The sequence below is a fragment of the Pelodiscus sinensis genome, chromosome 1 (assembly GCF_049634645.1).
Source record: "Pelodiscus sinensis isolate JC-2024 chromosome 1, ASM4963464v1, whole genome shotgun sequence".
In the NCBI taxonomy this organism is placed as follows: Eukaryota; Metazoa; Chordata; order Testudines; family Trionychidae; genus Pelodiscus; species Pelodiscus sinensis.
The window spans coordinates 247010160-247033909 of NC_134711.1; the positions used below are offsets into that span (position 1 = coordinate 247010160).

Below are 23750 nucleotides of genomic sequence, written 5' to 3' on the forward strand. Positions count from 1 at the left end.
GTAACCAAAATCATGAGATGTGCTTAGAAAAACTAGTGTTTAAAAACAAATAATTTTGAACATTGAGGTAACATTTAGGACACATTTTCGAACTTTTCTCCCCAACCATGACAGCTAGACACTTAAACAAACAAGCAATGCCTCCCAGTTTTCACCTAGTCACATGCTCCTCTGTAAGATGAGGGTTCAATAAAACGGTGAGAACTAGTAATATTGTCTGTGTATAGAGATACACCATGTGTACGCATAGATAGTGTGTATTTTTACATACATTTACCATTGTTTATATTGAGTATGGGTTCCGCATGTATGCATGTCACTCTCCTTGTGTGTGTGTGTCCGCATATTTGTCTGTTTCAACACATTTGTATCTGCCACATTGTGCATCTGCGTTGTGTGTGCACTTGTTTCTAGGTACGGATCTGTGCATTCGTGCATAATCATTTGTGTGCGTGTCTGTGGAACACGCCCGGGCTTGTACTGTGTGTATCTGCACGGTGTGCGTGTGTGCGGCCGCATTGCCCCTGTGCCTGTGGAGGCACAGCTGTTGCTGCGAGACTGAAGGCTGTAGTCTCGGCGAGGAAAGAACCTGCTAGCACAGACCGCCCTTATCTATCAACTGCAGAGGGAGGCTGCCGCCGCCGCCGCCGCCTCCTCCCAGTGTCACGTCTTCTCCACTCAGCCCCCAGCATCAGCACCGACGCGGCAGGGAGGACCACCTAGAACCCCCCCTAGCACATCCCAAACTCGAGGGGGCAGGCACCAATACTCCCAAGCCCGCCATGAAGGGCGATGCAGGCGGTAGGTTGGTGGCATCGGGACCTGTTTTCTGCGCTGTGTTCTCATCCCCGGTTCCTCCCTCCCCGCCTCGCTCTACCGCGGGGCTGGCGGGGTCGGCGTGGCTGACGCTCCCCGCTCCGCTCACGGGGCTTGAGCCAGGGGCCGGGCTCTGGGGGAGGCGAGGCTGCTGGAGGGCGGATGGATGGTGGCGGCGGCAGGAGGCCAGGCCGTGGTGCGGATGCGCAGGGACCGGATCTCACCTGGGCAGCGGCGCCTTCCCCCGGAGCTGCCGGGCGAGGGGAGCAGGGACTGGGGAGGCGAGACACCCCCCTCCCTTCCAGCCGCTGGGCATCCCCCCTTCCAGCTGCGGGTGCCGGGGGAGGGAGGGGGCGCTGGAAGCGCGGGGCAGGCCCTAGGGGGACAGTCGGGGGGGCAGGCCCTAGGGGCCGGGAGGGAGCCGGAGGGCCCCGCCAGGTGGAGATGCGCTGCTGGCCGGTTCCCCTGGGCGAGGCGCCTGCTCCGAGCCACCATACGTTTCCACGGCAAATGGCAGCGCCCAGGCTTGCCAGTCACCTGCCTTTTGTCAGCATAGTCCTTGTTACCAGATGTACCTTGCCCAGGGCTGCTCCCCTCAGGCCTCTCTCCTGCGCCTGTGGAGATTAGACTGTGGCCTGCAGCTTGGTGTGACCCAGAGGTACAGACAGGGGGTGTGTGTGTGTTGGGGGGAGAGCTCACTGGGCTAGACGGGCCCTTCTTACATCATTGTCCAGAAGAGAAAAATACCAGATTTTTAATCCTGTGGCCAAACCTCCACCAATATTCAGCTTTGTGGGTTTTTTTTTTTTTTTTTTTTTTTAAATCCAAGTGCTGGGCCAAGAAGGCGCTTGCTTTGCTAGTCAGGAAATGCACTTGGGGATGGAGTGTGAATTCTGCCCTACCTGTGGGACAAGTCATGTGGGCACTTCACCTAGTTAGCACAAAATGGAGCAGATGGCTACAGCTGTTCTCCTAGAGACCAGCTCTCAGGACTGCTGAGCCTGATATTTAATGCTCTGTTTCTGGGCTGCCAGTGTCTAGAAAAGGACATACTCCATTTTTGTTCTAGTCACTGGAGGGGCATATCAGTTTGGAATGACATACTCCCTGCTTTCAACAGTGGAATGCCCACTGGTGCTGAAGGGGTATGTGCAGAAGAATCATGGGTATACTATGGCCTTTGCATAGGAACTATAATTTTAGTTTTTATTTAGTATTTGTTCAGTGCCCGTGTTGGGGCACTTACCAAGAAAATATTTCCAATGAGAAAATATTGACTAATGCTAATTTACTGCCCTTTGTTTCTCTGCCTAAGTCTTAATCCTCTCTTCGCTGTTTATTTCCCTTTTCATTTCCTTCCCTACAGCTACTTTCAATTCTGATCTATGCCCACAATGATAACAAAATGCAATAATAAGTAGTCAGTCCTGTGGCACACTAGAGAGACTAACAAGGTACCACAGCACTAGTCTTTGTTTTTAGTTACACTAATAAGGCTACCCCTCTAAAACATGAAGTAGTTAATACTGTATTGTCATTGCTGAGTCAATTCGAAAGCCCAGTAAGATGTTACTCCTGACAGACCAGCCTATGATGCCAGTGTGCATTGCCCACTTGTTGAATTTTCAGAGAAGCACCTTTGTGCTTTCTGCCATGCTGCCCCTCATGCCTAGCTGGAGCTCCCTGCAAACACCTGAACTGTCACTGCATTCATTTCCTTCAGATCTCTTTACCACCATTGCTACACAAAACTTGACAAGGATTAGATTACTAGTATGTTTAAACCTCTGTCTGCTATGCTGACCATTGTTGTCTCATTGTTTCCTTATATTCTTCCATCGGTATCCATCTGTTGTCTATTGCCATATAGAACATAAGGGAAAGACTAGAACATAAGAACGGCCATACTGGGTCAGACCAACGGTCCATCCAGTCCAGTGTCCTGTCTGCCGACAGTGGCCAAAACCAGATACCAAGAGGGGGGGAACACAACAGGTAATCCTCTCGTGATCCCTCCCCTGTCACCTTCCTCCAGAGAAACAGAGGATAGGTATTCACTAGATTAACCAGTTAAACCTTAATTCTCCAGTACATAGTAACTGCATTTTTCCATATGATTTTATTTTGTAAATTACTGTGATGCTGAGCCAGTGAGGGGCTGGTTGATCTGAAAGCAACACTTAATTACATATTAGGAGAGTATTAAAATGGAATGTAGGGCCAGTCCTTGCAGATAGTTATCAAAATCATGTTAAGTTGACTATACTTTAATTCAGGGGTTGGCAATAATTTTTTCTCGGGGTCAACTTAAAAAATTATTGAAGTAGCCCCTGGCCATTCTGGAATGTGTGGGGTGTAAATGGGAAGGGGCGGGGTCTAAACTGGAAGGGGTGGGGCTACCCCACCCCCAGTCCATAATTGGTCTGAGGGTGGGGGAGTCCCATTGCCCCCCCTTCCCAGTAGGTACCCATACCCTGCTTGGCACGCTCCCCTACCCCCAGGCCACTCAGGGCCTGGGGCGGGGGAGTACGGGAAGCCTCCTCCCACCCTGCAAGGAGTTTTGGCACTTTGAAGTACTGTGGTCTCCTCACAGGGCTGGTGCAGGGCAAAGGATGTTTCATGCAGCTCCCCCGCCTCCAGGCCCTTATTGGCCTGGGGACGGGGGAGCACGTGAAGCCTCCTCCACTCTCCTCCTCCCTCCCGCAAGCAGGGTGGAGCGCTTCAAAGGTCCATGTGTTTCTGGCAGGGCAGGAGGCAAGTAGCGCGGAGGCAGAGTGGAGAAGGTTTAGGGCGCTCCCTGGCCTGCAGGCTCTAATTGACCTGGGGGTCGGGGATCAGCAGGGCGTCCATGGGCCGGATCTACCCACTTGGGGGGGCCGAATCTGGCCTGCGGAGGCCCTTTTGCCCACCCCTGCTTTAATTGTAAGCTCTTTGGAGTAATGACCATCTTTTTCTCCTGTCTGTACAGCATCTAGCACAATGAGATCCTTATCCCTGACTGAGATCTTAGATTCTACAGTGATACCAATAAATAACAATGATAACCACTGTATTGTTTATATTCATTTCATAATTGGAAGGGTTTCTTTGCAACCAAAAATTTACTTTTAAAATGAGTGTTTGGAGTCTTTACAATCTGAATATCATACAGGCCACATGAATATGTTAGGCCAGATCCATCCCAGAGGCTTTGTTTGGTGCTTCATCTTTGTTTCAGTCTGAGGAATAGCTCCATAAAATTCAGATTGTAATATAAAATATGTGAGTTTGAGTCACAACCTCTGGTTGCTACAGACCCCAACAGTGGTCTGTTTTGATCTGACACAGGTTCTGGAGATTGCAGGTACTAACTTGTAATGCTTTGTATTGAACTCAGTGGTATTCAAATCCATCTTGATGTAAATTCTGGGACCTGAAGTCTGTGTGCCCTGTACTTCCACAGTAGTTTCAAGCTACACTGTAAAGCTGGGTTGGTCACCTTGTGTTTTCTGTCTATACGCTGATCTATCCCTGCCTTAGCAAGGGGTGTGCTTCTAGTATTTGTGGGATAACAATGTCTAAAAATACAGTAAATAATAAAATAATAATAATCCCTAGGGGGCTGCAACAACCTCTCCGCTCCATCCCTGTTCTGCCCCACCCCCACTCCACCTTTTCCTCTAAGGCCCTGACCCTGCCTGCTTCATCCCTCCCCGTCGGCCTTCTACCACGTCCCCCAAACTTCCTCCCTGGGGGTATGTCTACACTACGAAGTTAATTCGAACTAACGGACGTAAGTTCGAATTAACTTTCATAGGCGCTACACTAGCGCTCCTCTAGTTCGAATTTAATTCGAACTAGCGGAGTGCTTAGTTCGAACTAGGTAAACCTCATTCTACGAGGACTAAGCCTAGTTCGAATTTACTAGTTCGAATTAAGGGGTGTGTAGCTCCTTAATTCGAACTAGTGGGAGGCTAGCCCTCCCCAGCTTTCCCTGGTGGCCACTCTGGCCAACACCAGGGAAACTCTACTGCCCCCCTCCCGGCCCCGGACCACTTAAAGGGGCACGGGCTGGCTACGGTGCCCATGCCAGGTGCAAGCCTGCCAGCACCCAGCTAGCAGACCCTGCACCTGGCACAGCTCGAGCCAGCCACCCGATGCCCCCCAGTCCTCCCCCTCTTCCTGGGACCAGGCTGGCGGCTCCCGGGAGCTTGCCCGGGACCGCAAGAGGCGGGCATCTGCCTGGTCTAGTGCAGACATCATGGACCTCGTCCATGACCTCCGCACTAGACACAGGAAAGTGGCCGTCTAGGGCAGGAGAGTTGCCAGCCTGGCCACCCAGGAGCAGGTGTGCATGAAAATCAAGGTGGTCCACTGAGACCCCCGACCCTGAGCCCTGAGCTTACAATGGCCATATTGGGTCAGACCAAAGGTCCATCTAGCCCAGTAGCCTGTCTGCTGACAGCGGCCAACCCTAGGGACCCTGGAGGGGATGGACCGAAGACAGTGATCAAGCCATTTGTCTCGTGCCGTCCCTCTCCAGCCTTCCACAAACTTTGGGCAGGGACACCACTCCTACCCCCTGGCTAATACCACTCCATGGACCCAACCTCCATCACTTTATCTCACTTCTCTTTAAACTCTGTTCTAGTTCTAGCCTTCACAGCCTCCTGCAGCAAGGAGTACCAGAGGTTGACTCTTTGCTTTGTGAAGAAGAACTTTCTGTTATTAGTTTGAAGCCTGCTACCCATTCCTTTCCTTTGGTGTCCTCTAGTCCTTCTATTATGGGAACTAATGAAGAACTTTTCTTGATGTACCCTCTCCACCCCACTCATGCTTTTATAGGCCTCTATCTTATCCCCCCCTTAGTCTCCTCTTTTCTAAGCTGAAAAGTCCCAGTCTCTTTAGCCTCTCTTCATATGGGACCTCTTCCAAACCTCTGATCATTTTAGTTGCCCTCCCCTCTCCCACCCTCTCTCTTCCCCTCTCCCACCTCCTTTTCCCCGTCTCCCCCAGTTTTGTTCAATAAAGAGAGATTCTATTTTTGACCACACATTTTCTTTATTTTGTACATCAGGAAGGGGGCCTAGGGAAGCGTAAGTGGAAGGAGGTGAGGGAGGAATGGGGTACGAGCCCCCGATGGGGAGGACTGGGCTGGCTCTGCGGGCTTCTGGGGGTGGAAGCTCTCCTGCAGCCCCCCAATTGCCCCCTCTCCCCAGATGGCAGCCTGCGGCAAGTGCAGCCGGTCTGATGGCCGAGTGCTGTGATGTGCCGAGTGTGGGCACTCAGGGCACTCCAAGCCAGGACTGCTTTGCAAGCGGGGAACCCCTGAGAACTGTCTGTCCGGGGTGGAGGTCGGGTCCCTTTAAGCACAGCCCTCGGCTAGCCTGAGACAGCAGCTCCACGCTCTAAGTCCTATTCTGATGCCCTGCTGGCACTATTTCCGGCCATCCTTAATCCCGGTTCAGGTCCACTTAATGTGGACATGCTAGTTCGAATTAGCAAAACACTAATTTGAACTAGTTTTTTAGTCTGGATCCGTTAGTTCGAATTAGCTTAGTTCGAATTAACTAATTCGAATTAAGTTAGTTCGAATTAGCGCTGTAGCGTAGACATACCCTCCGCCTCCACTTTTATATTTTTCTTCTCTAGAAATTCCTCCCAAGTCCTTACAAAAAAGTATGGTGTTCATTCCTAGGCAATGAGTCTAATTTATTGTCTTCCCGAATATTGAGTGGTAGAGCTAAAATGGTAATAGGATAATAAGGCTTATGATTTCAACCTTTGGTACAGTAGAATATCAGAGTTACGAACACTTGGAGGAATGGAGGTTGTTCATGTCTCTGAACAAAATGTTATGGTAGTTTTTTCAAAGTTTTACAACTGAATGTTGACTTAACACAGCTTTGAAACTTTACCATGCAGAAGAAAAATGCTGCTTTCCTTTTATTTTTATTAGTTTACAGTTGACACAGCACTGTTTTATTTAGTTAGTTAGTTAGTTAGTTAGTTAGTTAGTTAGGGTATGTCTACACTACAAAGTTAGTTCGAACTAACTTAGTTCGAATTAGTTAATTCGAACTAAGCTAGTTCGAACTAACGCGTCTAGAACTAAAAACTAGTTCGAACTAGCGTTTTGCTAGTTCGAACTAGCAAGTCCACATTGAGTGGACTCTGAACAGGGCTTAAGGATGGCCGGAAGCAGTGCCGGCAGGGCATAAAAGGAGGACTTAGAGCATGGAGATGCTGTCTCAGGCTAGCCGAGGGCTGCGCTTAAAGGGTCCCGACCCCCACCCCGGACACACAGTTCTAAGGGGTGCCCCGCTTGCAAAGAAGTTCTGGCTTGGAGTGCCCTGAGTGCCCACACTGGGCACATCACACCACTCGGCCATCAGCCCGGCTGCACTTGCCGCAGGCTGCCATCTGGGGAGAGGGAGTAATTGGGGGGCTGCAGGAGAGCTTCCACCCCCAGAAGCCCGCAGAGCCAGCCCAGTCCTCCCCATCGGGGGCTCATACCCCATTCCTCCCTCACCTCCTTCCACTTACCCTTCCTTAGCCCCCCTTCTTATTGATGTACAAAATAAAGATAACGTTTCTTCCAACATTGACTCTGTCTTTATTGAAAAAAAACTGGGGGAGACTGGGAAAAGGAGGTGGGAGAGGGGAAGAGAAAGGCTGGGAGAGGGGAGGGCAACTAACATGATCAGGGGTTGGGAACAGGTCCCAGATGAAGAGAGGCTACAGAGACTGGGACTGTTCAGCTTAGAAAAGAGGAGACGGAGGGGGGACAGGATAGAGGTCTCTAAAAGCAGGAGTTGGGTGGAGAGGGTGCATTCAGAAAAGTTCTTCCTGAGTTCCCATAAAGAAGGACTAGAGGACACCAAAGGAAAGGAATGGGTAGCAGGCTTCAAAGTAGTAAGAGAAAGTTGTTCTTCTTGACAAAGCAAATAGTTAACCTGTGGAACTCCTTGCTGCAGGAGGCTGTGAAGGCTACAACTAGAACAGAGTTGAAAGGGAAGTGAGATCAAGTCATGGAGGTTGGGTCCATGGAGTCCTATTAGCCAGAGGGTAGGAGTGGTGTCCCTGCCCAAAGTTTGTGGAAGGCTGGAGAGGGATGGCACGAGACAAATGGCTTGGTCATTGTCTTCGGTCCATCCCCTCCAGGGTCCCTAGGGTTGGCCTCTGTCGGCAGACAGGCTACTGGGCTAGATGGACCTTTGGTCTGACCCAGTACGGCCATTGTAAGCTCAGGGCTCAGTGTCGGGGGTCTCAGTGGACCCCCTTGATTTTCATGCACACCTGCTCCTGGGTGGCCAGGCTGGCAGCTCTCCTGCCCTAGACGGCCACTTTCCTGTGCCTAGTGCGGAGATCGTGGACAAGGTCCACGATGTCCGCACTAGCCCAGGAAGGTGCCTGCCTCTTGCGGTCCAGGGCAAGCTCCCGGGAGCCGCCAGCCTGGTCCCGGCAAGAGGGGGTGGGCTGGGGGGCATCGGGTGGGTGGCTCTGTGCCGTGCCAGGTGCAGGGTCTGCTAGCTGGGTGCTGGCAGGCTTGCACCTGGCACGGGCACCGTAGCCAGCCCGTGCCCCTTTAAGGGGTCCGGGGCCGGGAGGGGGGCATAGAGTTTCCCTGGTGTTGGCCAGAGTGGCCACCAGGGAAACCTGGGGAGGGCTAGCCTCCCACTAGTTCGAACTAAAGGGCTACACAGCCCTTAGTTCGAACTAGCTAGTTCGAACTAGGCGTTAGTCCTCGTAAAATGAGGTTTACCTAGTTCGAACTAAGCGCTCCGCTAGTTCGATTCAAATTCGAACTAGCGGAGCGCTAGTGTAGCACCTATTAAAGTTAGTTCGAACTAACGTCCGTTAGTTCGAACTAACTTTGTAGTGTAGACATACCCTTAGTTAGTTAGTTAGTTAGTTAGTTAGTAAGTTTTTGCTGCTGTTTCACTGATTACTTCTGATTCCAAATGAGGATTTTGGTTGACTGGTCTGTTTGTAACTGTGAGATTCTACTGTACTATTTTTCCTTTAACCATAATAATGTATTTTAGAAGTCACATTTATTTACCAAAAAAAAAAAAAAATCACCTCTTCACCACCAACACTTACCTCAGAATCTTAAAAGGTTCCTGATTTTGCTTTCAAAATTTTGATTAGTGTTTGTTTCCTTAGAAATCTACAAGTGCACTGATAGAAAGTGGTGTGGAGTAGGATAATGATTTATTTTAAACATCATTAATATATAATAATGTAATAATTATAAAAGAAAATAATTACTATTTATTTTATTTTTAAGATGTATTGCAATTTAAATAACAAAAAGATGTGTGAACCAGGCTCTAAATGCCCTAACACATAATTAGTAGCACAAGAAAATCCTAGCAGCATTAAAATAATAATTCAAACAGGCTCTCAGCCAGCCAACCGCCTACAAAAATGCTCCTTTCCTCCCCTTCCTCGTTCTGGGAAGCTCATCCGGAGGCCTTTCCAAAAGCCCTCTGGAAAAATGTCTTTTGCAAAATGCCCACACTTGTTTTGTCTAAGGGAAGGTGGTAAGCTCTAACATTGTGTACTCTTACTAAGGGCTTGAACAATCCTAACCCATTGAGAAGATACCATAGACATTCAAGTACCAAAGTCTGGCTACTGGTCTACTTACAGATTCAAGGTTTTTATGTACTTTGGAGAATTATATTAGCAGAGGAATTCCTCCCCAAATCGGAGAATGGTGGGTTTGATTCTTGCTTTTTGGCCCATGAGTCCTGAAGTTCTGCTAGAAGGCACAAGATGTCACCAACTATTCTTTGCAGCTGGTAGGTAGCCAAATGATCTGCTACCTTTGTGATATTTCCTTTATTATGAAAGAGGAGAGGAAAGTAAATGTTGTCTTGTTGGGAGACAGGACCATGTCTGTTTTTTGTACTAAACTGTACAAGCCTATTGCACTTAACAATATGTTGTGTTCAAAAGTAAATGAGAAAAGATAAGGTGTTTATTAGCCTTTGATTCAGATGGAAGAAAACAGAATAGTTGTCAATAAAGTATTCCATGAAAGTATTTAAACAAACCCACCCTTTTTTCTTCAAAACTAGCTGTCAGCTGGTTTCATCTTCACAGTGGTATATTTCTCTTATTAGTAAATCATGGTTTACATGATTTTACATAGTTAATAGAACACATGGAACTAGCATAAATAAACTGTACAGTTATTGGTATTACTGGCAGTGTGAGGCGATGTGGTGTTCTTTGGATATTTTCCTCCTCTAGCAGATTAGAGGTACTTTAAGGAGAGTAAATTTTATAGCACTGTCAGCTAAAAATCAAAATCATGTTGAATGTTTTGCCTGATTTTTAACTCTCAATATAAGTCATGCAGAATTAAAATAAAACAAAAAGGAAAAGTTCTATTTATCAATGATCGTCTACACTACACCTTGTTCTTGTTACAGAAATTGCTAGAACAAAATTAAAGATATATGAAAGCTAATATTAAATTATATAAGACATAGGTTAAGAAAATACATAAGTGTACATCTGGGTGTAGTGCTTGGATTATCCACAAGTACAAAAGGTTTATTTAAAAGTCATAATATACATATAGGTACAGGTTGAACCTCTCTTAACTGGGACTCTCTGGTCCGGCAACATCCATCGTCCAGCAGGACCAGGGATGTCCCAGGACCAGAGAGTCCCGGTGGAGAGCTGGTGGCTGGGAGCCCTGCAGCGAGGCTGGAGCCCAGCAGCAGAACTGCCCAGCGAGATTGGGAGGCAGCGGGGCCTCCTGGCAGCACAAGCAGGAGCCTGGAAGCCCTGCAATTGCCCAGTGACTCAGCTGCCCAGTGGGACTAGAAGGCATCGTGGCTGCCCTGCAGAACTGGGAGCCTGACCACGGGGTTGCGTGGCAGCAGGACCAGGAAAGAGACTGGTAGCCCCGCTGCCACCTGCAGAGCTGCCCAGTGAGTCTGGGGGGCAGCAGGGCTGCCAACAAAGGCAGAAGCCCAAGTGGGGCTTGTTGCCTGGGGGCGCAGCTGGTCCCCAGCAGGAGAGCTGCCCGCGGGATCGGGAGTCCAGCAGTGGGGCTGTGCGTGCGGCAGTGGGGTCAGGAGCCCTGCGCGCAGAGGGGCTGGCAGTAGGGGGAATACAGCTAGATGGTTGGCAGCAAGGCAGTGGCTGGTGGGGGCTAGTGACAGGGAGTGGCAGAAATGACCTTCCCTGGTCCAGCAAAATCCCTCCTCCAGGACTGGTCAGGTCCCCAGAGTGCTGGACCAAGGAGATCCAACTTGTACTACATGTTTTGCAAACTCTCCTTTTCAGGCATGAAGCAAGTACAGTAAAACTCCAGTTGTCCAGCATCCAGTGGTCCGGCACTCCCGATAGTCCGGCACCAACTGGAACCTGGAAGTGCTCCAGCCAGCTGGACAATTGGAGCTGCTCCTCGCTGCTTCCCCAAGTCTACTGCTGCCGCTGCTGAAACTGACCAGTGGCGGACTTGGGGAAGAGGCATAGAGCAGAGCAGCTGGGGTGCTGCCCGGTTGGTCCCGCAGCACCGCCGCTCAGCCCCCTGCTCAGCACCCAGCAGCACCCCAGCTGTTCTGCTTTGCGCCACTGCCACTGCTGAAACTGACGAGTGGTGGACTTGGGGGAGCTGCGGAGCAGAGCAGCTGGGCTGCTGCCGGGCGCCGAGCAGGGGTTGAGGGGCGGTGCTGCGGGACCAACCGGGCAGCACCTCAGCTGCTCTGACCACTATTTCCCCAAGTCTGCCGCTTGTCAGTTTCAGCAGCGGCGGACGTGGTGAAGCTGTGGGGCAGAGCAGCTGGGGTGCTGCCGGGTTGGTCCCGCAGCACCGCTCAGGTGAGGGGCGGTGCTGCAGGACCAACCTGACAGCACCCCAGCTGCTCTGCCCCGCCGCTTCCCCAAGTTGCCGCTGCCACTGGCAGCCCCAGCAGGCCTGTCGCCGGCGGCTGTGCAGGGCTTTCCCCGCCAGCCACCCTCCCCAGACCCTTCATAGCCCCCCTTCCGTAGTACCTCCTAATACTCTTGTATATCCAATAATCCGGCACCCCCTATGTCCCAAAGGTGCTGGATTATCGGAAGTTTACTGTAACTCCATTTCAGTGCACTTTGTAAATTGGTATAATGGTGATTAATCAAGCCTATTGTCTTTAACTTTTTACACCAAGATTGCATTAGGATCATCTTGCTGTGATTTTAAATTGCTTTGAACATGTCTGTTGGGTCATGGATAGTGAATGAACTAAAGGCTGAGCGAACAGAACTCGTGGTATGTCTACACTAGCTACCCTAGTTCTAACTAGAGTGGCTAATGTAGGCATTCGAACTTGCAAATGAATCCCGTGATTTAAATATCCCAGGCTTCATTTGCATGTTCCCGGGCGCTGCCATTTTTAAATGCCTGGTAGTTCAAACTACCTGCCCATGGCTACACGCGGCACGGGCAAGGAAGAGTAACGGTAGTTCGAATTAGTAGCTTTAATTCGAACTACTTAGCCTGTACCGCGTGTAGCCGCGGGCAGGTAGTTCAAACTACCGGGCATTTAAAAATGGCAGCGCCTGGGAACATGCAAATGAAGCCCAGGATATTTAAATCCTGGGCTTCATTTGCAAGTTCAAATGCCTACATTAGCCACCCTAGTTCAAACTTTCAAAACTTGTTTTTTTCTTTTTAGAGTAACACCAACAATCAAAATTCACAGCACTTATGCAGACTGCTACTGCCTCTCACGTAGGCATGTGCTCTTTCATTTTTGCTTTTAATTTTAAATGTCTTTGGCTTTGTCACTTTATTTTTAGAAGCAAAGATACAAAATGAAAGAATACTGCTTAGACAAGGAGTCTATGGCTACATCTACACTGGCCCCTTTTCCGGAAGGGGCATGTAAATTTCACCAGTCGTAGTAGGGAAATCCGCGGGGGATTTAAATATCCCCCGCGGCATTCAAATAAAAATGTCCGCCGCTTTTTTCCGGCTTTTAAAAAAGCCGGAAAAGAGCGTCTACACTGGCCCCGATCCTCCAGAAAAAGCGCCCTTTTCCGGAGGCTCTTATTCCTACTTCAAAGTAGGGCGCTGTTTCTGGAAAAGGGCGCTTTTTCTGGAGGATCGGGGCCAGTGTAGACGCTCTTTTCCGGCTTTTTTAAAAGCCGGAAAAAAGCGGCGGACATTTTTATTTGAATGCCGCGAGGGATATTTAAATCCCCCGCGGATTTCCCTACTACGACTGGTGAAATTTACATGCCCCTTCCGGAAAAGGGGCCAGTGTAGATGTAGCCATAGACTCCTTGTCTAAGCAGTATTCTTTCATTTTGTATCTTTGCTTCTAAAAATAAAGTGACAAAGCCAAAGACATTTAAAATTAAAAGCAAAAATGAAAGAGCACATGCCTACGTGAGAGGCAGTAGCAGTCTGCATAAGTGCTGTGAATTTTGATTGTTGGTGTTACTCTAAAAAGAAAAAAACAAAGCAATGTGAATTGAACACACACAACATTTCTAAAACCTTTACAGACAGAAATATTTGCTGGGGACTGGATTAAGTCTTCCATGTTAATTTCACTATGTAACCAAAGAAACATCTGATTGTGTGTTAGAATCTACCTGTCTCCCTAGGCTGTGAAGTATGCCAGAAGGAGATGCTGTCATGGCTCCTTCCCCATTCTGGCACAATAAATGCAGGAGTGGGGGCCAGTGAAAGTATCCTGAACCTTATCTACCAGGCTTTGGTATAAAACTTCCCCCCAAAATCTTAACAACCTAGATTTTGGGGATAAAATCCTGCTGCCACCACCCAAGTACTGATAATTTCACTCCTCATTCCACGAGGAGTACAGCTAGTTCGGATTAGAAGCCTAATCCGAACTAGCTACTCCGTGCCGCGTGTAGCCGCGCTGCACGGGGTTCGAACTAGCCGGGATTTAAAAATGGCGGCGCCCGGCTTATGCAAATGAAGCGCGGGAAATTCAAATCCCGGGCTTCATTTGCAAGTGCGGTATGCATACATTACCCTCCTAGTTCGAATTAGCGGGGTAGTGTAGACATACCCTGTGTCTCTCCTCATAGATCATATGCTCCAGCCCCCTAATCATTTTGGTTGCCCTCCGCTGGACCCTTTCCAATGTGTCCACATCCTTTTTGTAGTGGGGGGCCCAGAACTTGACACAATAAGGTGCGACAGGGCCAGCCAGACTGGAGAGCCCCCAGCCCATGATGTGGTGCAGTGGGCCTGGCCAGGCTGGAGCATCTCCCCTGCTGTGTCAGGCAGTGGGCTGCTCCAGCCTGGCCAGGTCACCAGATAACCATTTAACTACTGACATCCTTATTTTACAGTATAAGCCAGGGGTCAGCAACCTTTTCAAACCAAAGAGCCAAACTACATCAAAATTCAGAACAAGTGGTCAACAAGAGTCCAGTATATTAGAATATCCATTTGCATGACTGAAAATACACAACTTAATATGATTGATAATTGACATGATGATTAATGATAGCATGAATGAAACATTGTACTCACAGACTTTAATGGGACTTCTGCTTCTGGGGTGCAGTTTGTGGATGTGGGGGTGCAGGAGTCAGAGTTGGCTAGGATGAGGTGCTCAGGGCAGGGGGCTGGTGTGCGTGGGAAATGTAGGAGGCAGTGCAGGGCATTAGGGATGGGAAGTAGACTATGGGGGGGGGATGAGCCCCTGGGGCTGGATCACCTTACCTGGCTGGTGTTGGGCTGCTGCACCCCGGCAGCAGTAGTTGGATGAGGGGCCGGCCAGGAACACCACAGCCAGATTGTGGCCTTCCCTCCTACCTGTGATTCAGCAGGAGGGGGGCTGCCTCTGCCAGCCCTTCCTGTGTCCAGATGGGAGCCAGACTGTGGGGCCTGTTCCATGATCAGGGCCATGGACAGGATTTTATGGCCAGATGGGAGCTGGGTACTTTTATTTTCTTGTGTGAGTTTATCAAACTTCATTTTAAATAAAGTAAAATATTATGTCCAACACAAAAGGTTTCAGCATTATCTTGATGAATGGCAGGGCTGGGGAACGTTTTTTGGCTCAGGGGCCACTGACCCACAGAAAAATCAATCGGTGACCAAACAAGTGAGAAGCAAAAAAAACCAGCCCCTCTAAAAACCCCTGCTCCTCAATGATGTGGCCCCCAACTGAGGCACCTCACTCCTCTGGCACTCCAGCCCCATGGGGAGGAGGGGCAGGGAGGACTGAGGTTCAAGGCCTCAGTCCAGATTAACTTCGTTGGGGTTCCAGGAACAGTCGATTTTTGGGCCCCCCAGGCTCTGGGGTGAGGCCAAAAATGAGGTGTCCAGTGTGTGGGACAGAGCTGCCAGTGAGTGAGATGAGGATGGGGATGCAGGATCTGGTGGGAGGTAGGGTGCAGAAGCAGGCTGGGGGTAAATGTCTGGCCAGTGGGTAAGGGGCAGGAGCAGGGGGCAGGTGGGTGTCTGGACAGGGAGAGGGGGACAGGAGCAGGCTGGGGCTGCAGGGTTTCCATGTGGGAGTGTGGGGGTACAGGGTCTAGGCAGCACTTACCCGCTTTTGTGCCTTGCACTGCTCTCAGGCTTCCTTTCCCAAGCATGGCTTCTTGCTGCTCCATTGGCTGGATTTTGGCCAATGGAGCAGCGGGAAAAGCTCCCGTGATGGTGGTGGGGGGAAATCAAGGGGGCTGAGCTTGAGCTGCGAGCCATATTTGACTCCTAAGTGAGCCATATTTGGCTTGTGAGCCATAGATTGTTGACCCGTGGGAAAATCATTTCTAAAGACACTATGATGCTCTTTCAGTTACCTGTGCTACAGGTAACTGAAGATCCTGTGCTACATGTAACTGAGATTCTGCGGTGCCACATGACATCAAAACCTGGCAAGACAGCTTCTAGGTTTGAGGAATTCCCTATTGCAATTTGGTGTATTTTAAATATAGGGAGCTAGGAAATAATTGTGAAATAATTGTGCAAGATCAGGAAGGATGGAAAGAAAGCATGAAAAAGAGGGCATGTAATGAGAAGAAGGAAAAAGGAGAAATAAGCAATTAGAGGAAATGAAAGTGCACATATATAGTTGTCTATATTTGCACTAAAAGAATAGTCATTCTGAATAATTTTCTTTTTGTAGTAAACTTAAACACACTAAGGGTATGTCTACACTACAGCGCTAATTCGAACTAACGCATCTAGAACTAAAAACTAGTTCGAATTAGCGTTTTGCAAATTCGAACTAGCGCGTCCACACTGATTGGACGCAGGGGCGCATTTAAGGGCGGCTGAAACCAGTTCCGGCAGGGCATCAGGTCAGTAGTTGCGTTGTGTGGCTGCTGTCTGAGGCTATCTGAGGCTCGTGCTTAAAGGGACCCCATTGGACAGCCGGTTCTCAGTTTTTCCGCTTGCTTGCCAACCTCGCCGAGGGACAGCAAAGCGTTGGTCTCTGTGCCCGTCTGTGTTGGTGCTTCCCTTCGGGGACACCGCCGCAGGTAGCAACATGGAGCCAGAGCTCGCCCTGCACTTTCTGGTGCAGTTTATGGACTTGCTGCTGCAAGCCTGCCAGCAATGGCTGGAGGCTGCCTGGTTCTACCTGGTGCACGTTAGCCCCCTGCCTCTCCACCTGGCCACTCTGGGGGCCATGGAGCAGCTGCGGTGGCGCCCAGGCACCGGCGTGCCCCGCCACAACTGGCGTCTGGACACCAGAAGCGACTGGTGGGACCGCATTGTCCTGGAGCGCTGGGGAGACCAACAGTGGACCCAGAACTTCAGGATGAAGAGGGACACCTTCCTGGAGCTCTGTGAGTGGCTCGCCCCTGCTCTGCGCAGAAGGGACACTCGCATGAGGCCCGCCATCCCCCTCCAGAAGCGGGTGGCCATCGCCCTCTGGAAGCTCTCCACGCCGGACAGCTACCGATCCATCGGGAACCAGTTCGGCGTGGGGAGATCCACCGTTGGAGCGGTGCTCATGCAGGTACGGCACTCGCCAGCCACTGGGCCGGGGGCGAGGGGGGGCTGCAAGAAGGAGATGGGCCGCCCCAGGGAAAACAGGGGGTCGGGGGAGGAGGAGGAGGCAAAAGTGCCCCGCACCAGAGGGGCCGGTCTCTCCCGGCCATACTACACGCCGCCCGGGGGGGTTGCTTCTGGGAGTGGGGCGCGGGGCACTGCCAGGGCATGAGCACTCCCAGCCACCCGGGCGCTCCACTGATTCGCGCTTTGCTGTGTCTCTCTGCAGGTGGTCAAGGCCATCAACCGGGTGCTGCTCCGCAGGGTGGTCCGCTTTGCCGACCCGGACGCCATCATCCAGGGGTTCAGTGCCCTCGGCTTCCCCAACTGTGGGGGGGCCATCAGCGGTACGCACATCCCCATCCGTGCCCCGGCACACCAGGCCTTCCAGTACGTGAACCGCAAGGGGTACTTCTCCATCCTCCTGCAGGCCGTGTGTGACCACCGGGGACAGTTCACGGACATTAATGTGGGCTGGTCCGGCAAGGCACACGACGCCAGGGTGTACCGGAACTCCTCCGTGTGCCAGAGGCTGCACGCCAGGACCTTCTTCCCTGACCACCACATCAGTGTCGGGGACATGGACATGCCCATCTGCCTGGTGCGGGATGCGTCCTACCCACTACAGCCCTGGCTCATGAAGCCCTACATGGGGCACCTCAACCCCTCCCGCCAGGCCTTCAATGCGAGGCTGACCAGGGCCTGCATCATCATTGAGGAGGCCTTCGGGTGACTGAAAGCCCGATTTAGGTGCCTCCTCACCCGCCTTGACCTCGCTGAGCACAACATCCCTCCCATGGTGGCAGAATGTTGTGTGATGCACAATATGTGCAAGAGGAAGGGGGAGGCTTTCCTGCCAGCCTGGATGGCTGAGGCTGACCGAATGGCTGGCCAGTACGCTCAGCCCCGCACCGCGGCCATCCGGGAAGCCCAGCAGGGGGCCGTCCGGATCCGGGAAGCCCTGCGGGAGAGCTTCCAGGTGGAGGAGGAGGACTGAACTCTCCCTGCATGCCCCACTGGGGCCTTCTTCCACCCTCCCCCTCTTCGCCTTTTCCCTCCCTAGCGTCCCTTCCTAATGTCAAATAAAGACACCTGTTTTGGCAAAAAAACCTTCTCTTTATTTTACATAACTGGGGTGGGGGGAGGGAGGAATGAGGGTGGGAGAGGGGAGGGGGAAACCTGGGAGGGGGGAGTTGGAAGGGGGTGGAAGGGGAGGAAGGGAAGGGAAAGCTCAGGCTTGGGGGTCCGGCTGGCTCTCCCGTCTCGCAACACTGTGGGTGCGGGGACCTCAGGGGGGAGCGGGTGTGGAGGGTGGGGCAGGAGGGACGGGGGGTGCGGAGGAAGCAGGAGAGGAAGCAGGGGCAGCAGAGGGAGCAGGGGCAGCAGGGGTGGGAGTAGGAGTGAGAGCTGCGGCAGCCGCAGGAGCAGGAGGAGGAAGGAACCGGTCCACCAGGGTCTGGAGGTGGCCTCTGAGGCCACGGCCCTGCTCCTCCAGCGCATCAACACTCCACTGGCGCAGCCGAAGGTCCTCCCGGACCCAGTGCTCCTGGTTGCGGAGCAGCTGCTCCATGAACCGGAGGTGCCCCTCCTGGTTTCTGGCACGCCTGCTGGCCTGGGCGCGGGTGGCTGTTGCAGGCAGGGTGGTGCGCCCTGCAGTCCCAGGTGCTGCGGCTGTGGTGAAACAAGAGCAGCAGTCAGTTCTCCCTGGGGACAAAGTTGGTGAAACCCAGCCCCCCTCTGCAAGGCCAAGGCCCCTGCATGACACCCAGCTGCTGCTCCATGGTGGGCAAGGCCCAGGCGCACAGACCCTGGGCTCCCTTTCCCCCCCACTCCCCCGTACACATAAGGGGAGCATGATGGTACTCACAGGTGGAGGCCTCCCCCGCCTCGGACGACACAGGAGATGTTGTCTGTGGGGTTCCTTGGGGGTCCTGGGTCCTGGGTAGGCTCCTGGCAGGCTCCTGGCTCGCGGCGTCCTCCGGCTCCTCCTCCTCGGTGTCCAGGACTGGTCCCTCTGCCCCGGGGTCGATGACCACCCGGGGGGCATGGACGGCGTGAGCCCCCAGGCTGCGGTCCAGGGCGTGAAAGTGGGGCAGGCCTCCAGGTCAGCCCCTGGCAGGCAGGCCCGGGAGTAGGACTGCCACAGGTCCTTTATTTTGCAGCGGACCTGCTCCTGGGTCCGCTGGTTTCCTCTGGCGGCCAGGCTGTCAGCCATGCAGCCATAGACAGCCACATTCCTGTGGCTAGTGCGGAGATCATGGACATTGGAGGCTTCCCCCCTAACCTCGATGAGGTCCACGATCTCCACACTAGACCAAGCGGGCGTCCGCCTCTTGCGGCCCCGGGCAGGCTCCTGGGAGCCGCCAGGCTCGTCCCGGGAAGAGGGGGAGGGCTGGGTGACATCGAGTGGCTGGCTCATCTTGTGGCAGGTGCAGGGTCTGCTAGCTGGGTGCTGGCAGGCTTGCAACTGGCACAAACTGTGTAGCCAGCCCGTGGCCCTTTAAGGGCTCCGGGGCTGGGAGTGGGGCAGACAAGTTTCCCTGGTGTTGGCCAGAGTGGCCACCAGGGCAAGCTGGGAAGGGTTAGCCTCCCACTAGTTCGAATTAAGTGGCTACACAGCCCTTAATTCGAACTAGCTAATTCGAACTAGGCGTTAGTCCTCGTAGAATGAGGTTTACCTAGTTCGAATTAAGCGCTTCGCTAGTTCGAATTAAGTTCAAACTAGTGGAGCGCTAGTGTAGCACCTATCAAAGTTAATTCGAACTAACGTCTGTTAGTTCGAATTAACTTTGTAGTGTAGACATACCCTAAGTGTTTAAGGTTATAATATTTTTTAGTGATAGGTTCTGTCAGCCTCATCCATGCCAATGATATCCATTAAACGTAAATAGGGTTGGCAGAAATTAGCTATTAATGCTTGTCTTTATATTAAGCTTATTTGATAAACAATATTTGGATGGAGTAATTATCTGCTTGGTGAAGTGTCTGTATGATTCCACACATGCAGAGGGGCTTGGAACCAACCTGAGATTGCTAGATTTCACTGGCGGGTTCACTAGATTGCTAGATTTCACAGTGTTCATTACCATTCTGTATGGTGCCCAGATTGTATGTTGTAACATAGGGACATTCTGTACAAACCACATGTCCTGGTTCAGTATAGGCATGTAAGCTAAAGCTTATCATGTAGTCAAGTCAACTACCCGTATTCTCCCTCCCCTTTGCTGCCTCTATATCAGAAGAAGCAATGGCTGGTGGGGGGCAGGATCCAGAGCTGGGGGGGCGGCAGCTTAAAAGCCAGTTTCCCCCCCTTCACTGTCTCTGCGGTGGGAGTGAGGGCAGGGAAGGCAGCCCTGGGATGTGGGGGCTCTCAGTAGGAAGTTGGGACCCCCCATGGACAGGGGCTGGATATAGGGGACCATGGACAGGGGCAGCTTTGCAGGCAGCAGCCCCTATCTCTGGGGGTCCCAGTGGGGAGCTGGAACCCTCAGTGGACAGGGGCTGCTCTTGGCTGGGCAAGCAGCCCTTCTCAGTCCTGGCGTGCACCCGGACCAAACCCCGCTGTGGCTGTGGAATTTAAAAGGCAGTAGGAGCCAGGCAGCCTGCCTCTGCCTCCAGCCCCCCAGCTCCTACTGCGTTTTAAATTGCAGAGCCATAGTGGGATTTGGTCCCCGACCCAGTGTGAGCAGGGACTGAGCGGGGCTGCCTGGCTCCTACTGCCTTTTAAATTCCAGAGGCGCAGCAGGGTTAGGTCCCACCGTGAGGCGGTGCTGAGTGGGGCTGCCTTCCCCTATCAAGTAATCAAGTAGTTGATCAAAATTCTATTGACTATTCGATTACTAAAATAACCTCAATTTAACATCCCTAGTTCAGGATTGCAAAGTCCAGCTTCTGGATATATCCAGGAGGGATTGTGTTTTGCAAGACACATTTCATTTTCTTGACTTCCCTCTCCAGGTTAGACTCTCCCTTGCAATGGGGCAGCTAGTGACCCTCTTTGTTCTCATCCAGGACAGTGGGCCACAGTGTAATGGTTTTCAAAGTTGGATCACTGGCATGCCCAGGTATGCCGCTTTGTTTATCTATGAGATAAAAAAGCCAGTGGGAACTGTGAGGTTTTGTGGCTATGGACACTTAGATAAACAAAATGTTGTAGGCCTGCTAGCTGCTTACTCAGGCGAGTCTGTAACCCAACTTTGAAAACCACTGCTGTAGTGTATGTGGAAAGGTCAGGGCTATGAATCAGCCTCTTTTTCCCTGCTTTTCAACCCATTTAACATGTTTTACATTCCTGAGGTGTTCAAAGGAGCCAGTCTCTGGGCTCTTTTAGGCAGGAGGCTTCTAATTTGTCCCTAAACTGGTACAAGGGGGAGACTCGTCCATGATGCCCACATCTGTCAATACACGTAGATAAAAATGAATTGTGTGACTGGCTACTGGTGAGTAGAAAATTCTGTATGCAAAAAGAAAGGTTAAACAAATACCAATGATAGATGCAATAATAATAGTAATAAGGCTCCTTTTATAAGCCCAAAAAGGAATGGGAACATCTGTCTCAGTCGATTAACTTCCCTTTTCTAGCCTATTGCTCATAGGGCTTGATCTTCCTGCCCCAGTGAAGTTAACGGGAGTGTTGGCATTAACTTAAATGAGTCAGATCAACCCCATCATGACTTTGGTTTGAGCCTATGTATGGAATGCTATTCTTCCTTTCACTTGAGGGCAAGCCTGGTAATTCTGTTTCTCCTCTTATTATAATTTGATAATTTTTAAAATTATGATAGTTGCTTATTTCTGTGTAAAACCTTCTGAAGTGATTCTCTTTCAGTGCTTTATATAGATACCCTGTTGATCAGCAAGTACAAGAGCAGCCCAGCCTAGTGACACAGGTTTTCTGGTTACGAAGGTGTTCAAACAGGGTCTTTAGAATGGGTCGTATAATAAATTTGTTTCTTTTCTTTCCAAGGGGGCTTCACTGTTATAGATAGCCAAAGTTAACTTCAGGATGCTCAAACGGAAACAAAGCTCACGTGTGGAAGCCCAGCCAGTTACAGACTTTGGCCCTGATGAATCTTTGTCAGACAATGCAGATATCCTATGGATTAACAAACCAGTAAGTTGATTTCACACTAGCAACCAATTACAAATGAAATATGACATTTTGTAATTACAGTTTTCATGAAAGTTGAGAAAGATACTGAAACAAGTAGATTTTAGTCAGAAGTAGTGAATTGGTTACAGCTGCATATCAATCAGGTAATATATCTAATTTTTATACAATAATGTTTCCATCAATTATTGGAAAGTCTTGAGGATGGTGAAACAATCATTGTCAAGTAATTTGCTGGATTTTTTTAAAAATCTCTCCTCCCTGCACACCTTTTAGCTAGCTTTGATCGTCAGCATTGAGTGATTAAAATTGCAAGCCAAGTTTATAAAAGTGTTGATCTCTCAGATCCTGGTTCACTTTCTTTGTTGATGTAAGAATGGTGTTTAGGTCAGTCATTTTAATCCGCTTGAAAAACTGTCCCCATATCCTTGGACCAATTAATGTCCGGCACACGTAGGAAGATGACATAGAAACTGAAGTAGCTCCAGCATGGTGAAAGGTTATTTCCTGTAGGTTAGAACTGATTTTTTAGTGGTATAGATAGTGTTAAGAAAGTGTCATTATTTTTTCCTGCAAATACTGTAGCTTGAAAATAACTGTTATAAGTATAAATTATAACTTACTTGACAGCGCCCACTATTCTTCAGAATTCTGAAACATACTTATTTTTATTGTTAATTTCAATTATGCTTGTCTCAGGACTTAAGGAGCATGCTTATTTCAGAAGCAGAAAGATAAATAATCTGAAATAAATTAATATGTGCCATAGATGTTCTTTTCATGGTAAAACAAAATGAAAAACTATGTAGCACTTTAAAGACTAACAAGATGGTTTAATAGGTGGTGACCATCTTATTAGTCTTTAAAGTGCTACATAGTTTTTCCTTTTGTTTTAGCAAGATCAGACTAACACAGCTACCTCTCTATTACTTTTCATGGTAGACAACTGTCATCTCATTTGCATTATGGATGCTAGACCCTTTCAAATGTGCTTCAGTGTTTTAGCACTGAAATCATTCACAAGAGAATTTGCATGCATTTAGTACGCCTACTAATTTTAGTAGAATTTCGCCATTGGCTGTTGAAACAAAGTCAAAGATTAATTACATAAATATAAGATGTAATATTATTGACATACATTCCTAAATTCGCAGAGGTTGAAACAGTGCTCAGTCCACTACTTTACATTATCCCTAATGAGCCAAATTGCTTGTTGTATGTTGTTTCTTAACTAGAATCTGAAATGCCTGTTTTTTGAGGGGGAAAAGATCATAAGAATCTGGACCAGGATATTTGAAAAATCTTATATGAAATGATGTCAAGATGAATTATAGACATCTAATACTTATACTATTTTGTAAGATCAAAACTAAGTTCTAACCCTTCATTTTTCAGTGGGTCCACTCCTTGCTACGCATCTGTGCCATCATCAGTGTTATCTCTGTTTGTATGAACACCCCAAAGACTTTTGAGCATTATCCTCCTCTTCAATATTTGACATTTGCTCTAGATACTCTATTGATGTTTCTCTACACTGCAGAGATGATAGCAAAAATGCATATCCGTGGGATAGTCAAGGTGAGCTTTCAAAAAAAATTGTTTACAAAGAGAAATATATTTGAATTTGTTCTGATATTTTAACTATTTGGAAAAACTTTTCCACTTCAAATCTTTTCTATATGAAAGTTTTCAATTGTATGGAATAGCATGTCATATAAAAAATGCAGTAGATTAATATGCAGGTCTATTATATATTTAATCTTTGAAAAAGAAATTATGCTGATACCCATATTCAGTATTTCCCATTGGCAAGTTTTATTGGATGAACTGAGTGATTGTTTGTACTTCCAA

The 23750-nt window shown here is 49.7% G+C and overlaps 1 protein-coding gene across 1 annotated transcript in view; it reads left to right on the forward strand.

Moving 5' to 3' along the window:
• The first annotated feature begins 500 nt into the window (after nt 1–500).
• NALCN (sodium leak channel, non-selective) overlaps nt 501–23750 on the forward strand; it is a 362634-nt gene continuing 339384 nt past the window's right edge. Inside the window, exons 1-3 of the mRNA XM_075918747.1 lie at nt 501–801; nt 21756–21902; nt 23295–23477. Coding sequence (XP_075774862.1) covers nt 21795–21902; nt 23295–23477 — 291 coding nt within the window. The 5' untranslated portion in view covers nt 501–801; nt 21756–21794. The remainder of the gene's footprint in view (nt 802–21755; nt 21903–23294; nt 23478–23750) is intronic.